General features: G+C 44.0%; 1 protein-coding gene across 1 annotated transcript; it reads right to left on the bottom strand.

Moving 5' to 3' along the window:
* On the bottom strand, positions 1-8,863 carry LOC107094123 (XK-related protein 6-like). The gene is made up of 4 exons (XM_015389554.1): positions 7,749-8,863; positions 4,944-5,140; positions 4,068-4,485; positions 1-1,618 (listed from the first exon to the last, which is right to left on the bottom strand). The coding sequence occupies exons 1-4, from the start codon at positions 8,336-8,338 to the stop codon at positions 1,114-1,116; spliced, it is 1,710 nt and encodes a 569-aa protein (XP_015245040.1). The 5' UTR covers positions 8,339-8,863; the 3' UTR covers positions 1-1,113.
* Between the last annotated feature and the right edge of the window lie 631 nt (positions 8,864-9,494).

Raw genomic sequence — 9,494 nt, 5'->3', positions numbered from 1 at the left:
ATTGTTTACTTTTGTTTTTATTACATAGTTTTGTCCTAAAAGGAGCGTTTTTTTCAGCTGTTCTTTTAAGTATGGACATAATGCAATTTCTTTAATCAAAGATTTAATAAAAGTTATTTTACTAACTTTGAATTAATCTAATAAAATGTCTATATTGGTATTGAAAGTATCAATTACTGTTTATTCCAAGATATTTGTCTTCTGGTAGTTAATGTACTATTTGGTCTCAGTATGAAAAGTAGATAATGGATCAGCTCCATTACCGTTTCCACTTGCAGACAGGACATACAGCTACTTCACTGTTCAGATTCCTGAATATCCAGAAAATTGGATAGATGCTCTCAAGATAAATGACTAAAACTTAGGATGAGGCTTTTTCCTGTAAGTCAGTGATATAAATACTGTCTTCTGTTTTTGTCGTTCCCCGTTCAGGGCTGTTTTAGTCTCTGGTACACTGAAAAAAAATAAGGCAACCCCTTTTGGCATTTATTTAATCATGTTAAAGTAACTAAATATGATTAAGTAAATGCCAAAAGCAGTTGAATTATTTTTTTCAGTGTTCAGAACAAACTTCCACAGCTGTCTTTGAGCTTTTTGTTCAGCCAGAAATTGACATTACATTAAAAATATCTGCTCTGTACATAAAAAAATATTTACACAAACCTTTGACTAGACTAACCACATGTTCACAATCCCCTTTGTTTTTTAAGAGACTATTTTCTTACCTTTGCGTCTCATTGTTTTACGTGTAACGATCGCATCATAGATGACGCGGTCGGGTGCTTCTGCAGAGGTGTAGACATTTCTCTTTTTCAAATTTTTTTTTTCCCTCCTTGGCAGAGGGTGCGAGGGAAATTCATAACAATGAGACCCAGTGAGGAGCGACTAGAGAGAAAGAGGAAAACGGACTGAAGCAGCTTGCTGAGTCATAGCCACAAGACGTACGAGAGGTGTGTGTGTGCTTAAAAGTGAGATTGCTTTAGTGGGCATGTGCTTATATCAAGTGACTTTTTTTTTTTCCTTTGTCTCCCCTAAGTTGGAAAGTTTGAACATCCACGTCTATATTTTATAGTGCTGTATGTGCTCAGGTGTGACTCTGTGTGTGTTTGTGTGTCAGAGTGACGACTCGTACTGCAACAGTTCATACAGTAAGGGTCCGTCTCGATAGCGGATGCCCACAGCAGCCGGCGTTATGTACTGCAGGATGTTTATAGTCCTCCGCAGGCGCCGGTCTACGTAGTGCGCATCCCAAGCCGGGTAACGCTTCCTGGGCATGTCGATTTTTATCAGCGGGCCTTCGGGTTTGGAGGTCGGAGGGGCGGACCTCACCTGGAAGACAGGAAGGCACGTCTCGGCCACGTCTTCTTCCGTCTGGGACTTGGTCATGTGGGCCGGGGTGGGCGGGGCAGTGGGCGGGGCTGACGGGGGAAGCGGGAGACCCCAGAGCAGCTGGGCGCAGCAGGAAGAGGCCGGGCTCGGCTGGAGGTGGGCGGTGGCTGGATGCAGGAAGCCGTAGTAGAGGAACATGACGAGGACGCCGCCGGCGAATGTCAGGTAGACGCTGAAGAGGGCGGGGACGGCGTATGAGTCGGTGAGCAGCGGGTCCCTGTAGGCATACCTGCACCCGAAAGGAGATATAACCACATTAGCTCGGGCAGATGTAGATGGAAAGTTTTACCCATTCTTTTTACAAAAAACTCAAGTTCAGACAGATTAGACAGAGAATCTGAGGGCAAAAATTTCAGGTCCTACAGGTTTGGAGTTTGACTGGTCCATTTCAACACACAACCTAGCTTTGATCTAAACTATAGCTCTGTCTGCACAGTATGATGGCACCACCACTATGTTTTTCATTTCAGATTCAGTGTAATGAGGTCAAGAGGTAAAGTGTTTGGATCAGAACACCTTGTTGGACATAGAGATTCATCTAAAAGTTGGCTTCCCGCATTTAGTCAGCATGTTTTCTATTTCACTGTCATGCATTTCAAAGATCTTCAAGATGTTTGGGTGCATTTTTTTTCACCAATGTCAGTCATATGGACTGTGTGTTTTCTAAATCACTGGGAACACTTATTTTTAGCTTTTAATGTAGCACTAAGGCAGGCATGCCCAAATTTTGTCCTCGAGGGCCGCTGTCCTGCAGGTTTTAGGCGTTTCCCTGATTTAGCACAGCTGATTCTAATGATTGTAATTCAAGAAAAGCCTGTTAATCAGAAATCAGCTATACTGGACTAGGGAAACATCTAAAACCTGCAAGACTACGGCCCTTCGAGGACTGACTTTGGGGATTCCTGCACCAATTTAAATGACGTTAGTTGGCAATACTGTACTCGGGGAGTAAAATAACCTCTGGAGAAAATTCTGCTAAAGACCCTAAACAAACCTCAATAAATAAATATATTATATAGATCATATATATTTCTTCTAGGGGGGTCATTATCATGATAAGCTTGTTGTGGGTTATTTAACCAAAGCAGAGAAGCAATGTCAGCTCTAGTTATTTTTCAACAATCTTAAAAAGGTAAAGATACACTGATTTAATATTAAATACTTTAATATTAAAGGGAAATCTAGATCTGGTATGAGTGAAGCCCAATCCATGGAGGCAGATTTCTGATGATGATTTAGGTTAAAATTTAAAACCTCTTTCTCAGCAGGATAGTTTATCCCTTCATTTGGTATTTGTCTTTAATTTAACAAAAACAGTTAGTTTGACTGACTTCCTTTTATGACCTAACAGTAATCTAAAGCTGCCTTTTTGGACATACATGTGTACAATCATATACACTACCGTTCAAAAGTTTGGGGTCACACTGAAATGTCCTTATTTTTGAACAAAAAGCACTGTACTTTTCAATGAAGATAACTTTAAACTAGTCTTAACTTTATAGAAATACACTCTATACATTGCTAATGTGGTAAATGACTATTCTAGCTGTAATGTCTGGTTTTTGGTGCAATATCTACATAGGTGTATAGAGGCCCATTTCCAGCAACTATCACTCCAGTGTTCTAATGGTGCAATGTGTTTGCTCATTGGCTCAGAAGGCTAATTGATGATTAGAAAACCCTTGTGCAATCATGTTCACACATCTGAAAACAGTTTAGCTCGTTACAGAAGCTACAAAACTGACCTTCCTTTGAGCAGATTGAATTTCTGGAGCACCACATTTGTGGGGTCAATGAAACGCTCAAAATGGCCAGAAAAAGAGAACTTTCATCTGAAACTGGACAGTCTATTCTTGTTCTTAGAAATGAAGGCTATTCCATGCAAGAAAATGCTAAGAAATTGAAGATTTCCTACAACGGTGTGTCTTCTCCCATCAGAAGACAGCACAAACAGGCTCTAACCAGAGTAGAAAAAGAAGTGGGAGGCGGCGTTGCACAACTGAGCAAAAAGTACATTAGAGTCTGTAGTTTGAGAAACAAACACCTCACAGGTCCCCAACTGGCATCTTTATTAAATAGTACCCGCAAAACACCAATGTCAACATCTACAGTGAAGAGGTGGCTGCGGGATTCTGGGCTTCAGGGCTTCAGGGCAGAGTGGCAAAGAAAAAGCCATATCTGAGACTGGCCAATAAAAGATAAAGATTCAGATGGGCAAAAGAACACAGGCATTATTGACAGACGGAAGCTACAAGCTGATAAATATATATATATTTTTTCAAATTTTTTTATATAATTACTGCTCTAAGTGAGTTGCTCTGTCAGCTAAAGGGCTATTTTAGAATTTCTATGCTCCAGTTAACGATTAATTGAATAATCAGGATGAATCCAATTAATTGTTTCAGTCCTGATAAATACATATTCTGTGAAAGTCTAATTACAACATATAAAAATGAGAGCATTCTCATAGCTTAGAACTAGTTTATAAATATAAATAAAGGATGGGTGCACCCAAAGGGAGATGCAATGTTGCGTTGGCATTTTTGATAACTGCAGATTTCAGTGGAATTCGAAGTGATGTAAAAAAGTCAAACAGGATATGAAATATTTATCAAGGCGGTAGATATCCATTTTATATTTCAGTACATTTAATTCTGATTGAATTCACTATGACTCACCAAAGGCCTGTAAGGATTGTATTCTCTGCCAACACCACGGTGTAGTACGCTATCATCCTGTAACGCGTCCGTCCCTCCTTCACGTTAAACCAACAGAAGATGTAGACGATGCCAACCACCATGTTGAAGAGCACCTCCTCCCACTTGGACATGCAGAAGTCGGTGCCCCCGTGGACCACCCAAAAGGCCATGGCGCACCAGTGCAGCACCACGAAGATGCCGAAGTAGATGTGGAAAAGGGAGGCGAAGAGGGCAAGCGAGAGGACACGGGACGAGATGGTGAAGAGGCGCCAACAGAGGTGGAGCAGTGCGCCGCGGTAGCTCATGCTCCGCTGGTCGTCCCTGGAGTCGCGCAGCAGCTTGTGGTAGGAGGCTAGAACCCAGGCCAGAGAGAGGAGGGAGGCCAGGGAGGAGAAGCCTAAAGAGACAGAAAGAAGCACATCCTGGGACATATTCAGGACTCTTTGGGGGTGTTATGTGTAATGCTGTTGGACATATTATCTAGGGCACCAGAGAAACATTTGGCAGTGATGCTGTAAGATTAGGTTATTTTGATTGTCCATCCACCCCCCTAAGTACTGGTTATGTATTTACATTAAAGTAGCGAGTGTCCAAAAAGTCAAGAGTTACAGGGATGATTAACACCAGTGAGAGGCCTACTAGATGATGCACATCCTGAATGATTAAGGAGGAGGAGGGAGATGACACGTATGGAGGTTCTCTCTAGATCAGAATACCTGGACAAACACTGAGCACCATCTGCAGCCACACATTACGGAGCCCAATGTGAGCAAATAGCTAATTACTGTTCATGCAGCTGTTGACTAACAAGTGCTTTGTTGGCTGCATGGAAAACGCGGCATTAATGACACCTACACTGCAGGGTCCCGGCTCGGTTCTCTTGGAACATGATGCAGAGCTGCAGCACCAGCTGGGGCGCCGACGCCAGGAACGTCTCCAGCAGGCGCAGCATGTTGACATCGGCGTACTCGAACATCATGGCCCAGTACCATCGCCGCTGGTGCTCCTTCTGCCGCCGCGACATGACCCCCAGATACAGCGTTCGAATGTACCTACGGGGGTAAAATACGGAGGCTACATTAGAAACTGGTCTAAATATACACCATCTGCGCATATTTAGAGTAAGATCTGATGTCTTTCTAGACAAAACAACTGACTAATGAGGAATACAATCAGCAGATGAGTCAAGATTGAGTGAGCTACTACGAATAGTGGAGTGACTGATCCCTGCAAATCTGAATGCTCTGATCCATACATGCTGAGTGGATTTCTAAATGTGAGAAGGATGTGGGCAAGTTACATACTATGAGTGCATCCCAAATGAGTCCTAGACCATGAACATAGTCCTGCATTATGCATGCTATTGGAAAAATATACAGTATGAGCGTTACAGGACATAAGAAAATGAGGTATGAATGGAAGATAGAGCGACAAGTGCATGAATTTACAACACAGACAGCAGGAAACTCATTTGATGAATAAAAAATGTAAAGTTCAATCCTAGCATTAGAAAGGGGTTTTAAATGACTTTAAGAGGGTTGGTTGTTTGTATTTGGCTGTAAGATGAAGGGAGGGATGTGTACAATCATCAGGAATTATTTCAAACACCTTATTTAATCTATAATGAAGAATTTAAGCAGTTATACAGTTGGAAAAGGGGTCCAACCCGATAGGAGCATCGTAATAAAGTGAGTTTGCAAAGTCTCACTTATGTCCAAACTGATTTAGAGCAGATTTAATTAGAACTTTATAAAAATACCTGTCTCATTGTTGTCTTTAGAAAATATACTTTTGAGCACAATGAGTTCCTCTTTTATTTACTGTTTTGATTTCATATAATGTATCTTGTAAAGTTTAAACCCTGTATGTAAAAAGCTACAACCAATACTTTGAGTTATTTTGAAATTTATGTCGGTTAGAACTTTTGTGAATGCAACTGTGTCCACAAAATCTATTTAAATTTCACTTAATTCTTGTTTTTTTGTTGTTTTTTTAACAAATCTCTGAAATGGTTTGATGCGTTACCCTTTTTGCCATCATTAAAACCACAAAATTAAAATGGAATTTAACACCAATAACGACTGGGTGTAGATTTCTGGAAAAAAAACAAATCAGTCTTCTCTGTAACGCTCAGGTGAATACTGACAGGCAGGCAAATTCGATAAGCCCTGACATGAGAGGATGTGCCTCTAAATTACCCGAGTAGATCCCCCACCCCCTTCACCACTCCTCTTCTTTTCTCTTCCTCCTCCTGATCTCTATCCCTCCACCCTCCCCCGTCTTCACTCCCCTCCGTTTCTCTTCCCCCCCTTCTACACTCAGCCTCTTCATCTCTAAAGGAATCCATCTCAATCAGGCTATACCATTTCCTTCCTCCCTACATCCAGGTGGGCGGGTCCATTCTGCCATTTGCAGGACGGAGAGGGTGGAGGGGGATGTTTTAACCCTACAACTCAAAGCTGAGTAGCTGTGGACACAAACATACATAACTCTACCTTTAAGCCTCCGGACACCATTAGAGGGTCCTGTAGGAGAAAACGAAGGGTGTGTGTGCTGCACTTACACAATGCCACTACCACTACTATGATTCCGAGTTTAACGCGTGTCTTCTATGTTGCTCCTCAAGCAGTGCTTTTAGCACCTCAATTAACACCTAAGTATTTCCCACTGAGTGTGTGTGTGTCAGATGGGGAGGGGGAGAGATAAATAGTGAGCGTGAGAGAGAGGAGTTGCCAGAAGCACAGATGCTTTTCCTCTTTGTACTCCCCATGCACGCTGACACTCGTGGGGAAGAGCCGTGACACCGTTTTTCCACTCGTCACACACGCCAACATACACAAAAACGCGCAGAAATAGAGTCCTGACCTCTTTGCCGGACTGTGAGAAGACAGATGCCTGTTTAATTAGCTCCACATTATTCATCATGCTACAGATACAAGCCGATATGTTGTTAAGGCTGGGAAATTTCAGATACTGATGAGTCTTTTGGGGTATTTTTAATACTAGTTAAAGCTCAGGACTTTGAAGGAGACATTTTAATGCTTTGAAAGATACAATTCTAGGATCATTATGCTGCTAGAAGGTGAACCTCCACCTTTGACACAAGTCTTTCTCTGCATTTAGACTTTTTTTCCCCCAGGATAGCTATTGTATTTAGCTTCACTCATCCCACCATAAACTATGGCCATTGCTGGCTCTGCTGAAGTAATGTTCCTTCAATAGGATGCAGCCATCGCTGTTTAAAAAATGTTAGTTTATTCTTATTTCTAAGAAATAACGTGACTTTGCAAGGTTGCTGTGGATTTTATTTATTTATTTTTTTTAGGTCTGGATGCAAATGCCCCTCACACCTTTTAGCTTTTTCAACCTTTTTTGGGCTAAATCATATAAAAAGAATGATGAATACTTGAGTTTTTTGGTTGTAAGAATGTTTAAAATTCAGAATGTTGTTTAAAAGCATCGCTTTGAATGGATTCAGCACCATGGAGAGCGTCACTTTTAGTCTTATTTTTCATTTTGAAACCATTTCTTCTTTCTTTTTGCTGTTTGTTTCAACATAAAGTAAACTTTTTAAACGACTGTAGTGGCTATTTCTGAGTGGCTAAATGATTTTTTGCCATTCTTTTTTTTTCTGGAGGAGAGGAGCAGGTGTGTTCTCACCTCCACACCTGTCCCAGCTGGAGGATGTGGATGATGACCTGCCACAGCCAGATGGTGGCCAGCTGCAGGCGGTCCTTCCCGGGATACAGGCATCCCTGGACCACCGTCCCTCTTTTTGTAAGCCCCTCCACCTCCCCGAGCCCCCCGCCGGTGTAGTCCTGCACGAACCAGCGGAAGCTCAGAATCTGGACCAGCACGGACGGTACCAGCACAAAAAACAGCGTGAGGCCGAACCAGAGGTACTTCTGGCTCTGGTAGTAGTCCGCCGCCAGGAAAAGGTCCGTTCCAACGTCCCAGAAGAAGACGAGCAGGGCGAGGATGATCCAGAGGCAGTCCAGCCACAGCTGCTCCCGTGGGGGGCAGTGGGTCTCCCGGATACCGACCCCTCCGATGGGTTGGCCCCCGCCGAGCAGAGAGCCCAGGCAGGCGGAGCGGCAGCCCCAGTAGCAGGCGGAGGAGCGGCAGCACTGGCAGATGTGGATGGCGGCGGAGTCCAGCGGCTCCTCAGCGTCGATATCGTACAGCTGGGCGAACCCGCCGCCGCCGCCGCAGCCGACCCCGGCTTTACCGCCGTCTGACTGCGCGGCCATGTTCCCCTTGCCGCTCCTGCCCTCCTGTGAAACGCACGACAACCGCACCGTGGTGACTGCTGGCTGGGCGCGGACACCACGTCACTTCCCAGGTACCTCCTGTCCTCTTCCCTCTCGCGCCGCGGCGACTGCTGTGTCTCTTTCCCGTTCGGGGCGCGAGGAGCCATCAGAGCCGACGGCCGCGCGAGGGCGGCTCCCCTTCTTCTCTGTGCCCCGCGCGGGACACCGCCCCCGGACGTTCGCGTGCGGCAGCGGCGCAATCTGGTTTCCTTCTACTCCAGCAGCCCCGCATCATCTCCTCCTGCGAGCGCGGTCATCCAGGGCGATGGGAGGTTATGACGTAATGCATCTCCTGCTGGTTTAAAGACGCGCGCGCGTCTGTGTGTAAAAGCAAAGTGTGTGTGTGGGGGGGTGGTAGTTTTTGGTTCTTTCTATAAGCCTCCCTGTCTAATTAAAACCACCGAGGTCTGCCTCTCATGCCGCCCCTCTGCAGCCTAAACGTTCCAGGTATCGGCTGCCACCTCTGTCCGCCCCTCTGCTTTCTGCAGCTCCAGCCCCTCTGCAGCTCCTGTTTCCCCTCTGCTCACTTTCCTTCACACCCACTGCGCCCCCTGCTGGAGGGAACAACTTTAACCCCCTGTTCACATCTGTACATCCTGCTGACTTTTTGCTTTATGGGAGCAAAATGTGATAAATAGATTTTTAAACATTATTTCTGTTTAATATGGGAAAAAAGTCAGAAATCTGACTTTAATCTCAGAATTCTGACTGAATTCTGACAGTTTAATATCAACATCTTAGCATTAAGCTGTAGCCATGTCTGTTTTAGAGACCATCTCTCTTGTTTTAAACACCTTCTGCTCTTCCATTAATCAAATACCATCACCAGGACCCCTTAGGCACGTAAAAAGTTGCCTAATTTCGTCATTTTACAACTCACATCTTTGTCAGTGAAGCTGAGTGCTCCCTCTCTTCCTTCATGGTGCCCATCTACATTAAGATCCAAAATTCGGAGATTAAAGTCAGAATTCTGAGATTAAAGTCAAAATTCTGAGAGAAAAAAAAGTCAGAATTCTGAGAGAAAAAAAAGTCAGAATTCTGAGAGAAAAAAAAGTCACGACTCTGAGATTAAAGTCAGAATTCTGAGATTAAAGTC

This window comes from Cyprinodon variegatus, unplaced genomic scaffold (genome assembly GCF_000732505.1).
Source record: "Cyprinodon variegatus isolate N-32 unplaced genomic scaffold, C_variegatus-1.0 Scaffold465, whole genome shotgun sequence".
NCBI classification, from domain to species: Eukaryota; Metazoa; Chordata; class Actinopteri; order Cyprinodontiformes; family Cyprinodontidae; genus Cyprinodon; species Cyprinodon variegatus.
The sequence above is the reverse complement of the archived record's forward strand: the minus strand, read 5'-3'. Positions and strand labels throughout refer to the sequence as shown.

What these genes read in the sequence shown, in the direction of transcription:
- LOC107094123 (XM_015389554.1), bottom strand. Translation starts at nt 8,338, where the DNA reads ATGGCCGCGCAGTCAGACGGCGGTAAAGCCGGGGTCGGCTGCGGCGGC. An exon ending in CAGCTGGGACAGGTGTGGAG is followed by an intron (nt 5,141 to 7,748) that starts GTGAGAACACAC and finishes TTACCCCCGTAG; the next exon opens with GTACATTCGAACGCTGTATC. An exon ending in ACAATCCTTACAGGCCTTTG is followed by an intron (nt 1,619 to 4,067) that starts GTGAGTCATAGT and finishes TTTCGGGTGCAG; the next exon opens with GTATGCCTACAGGGACCCGC.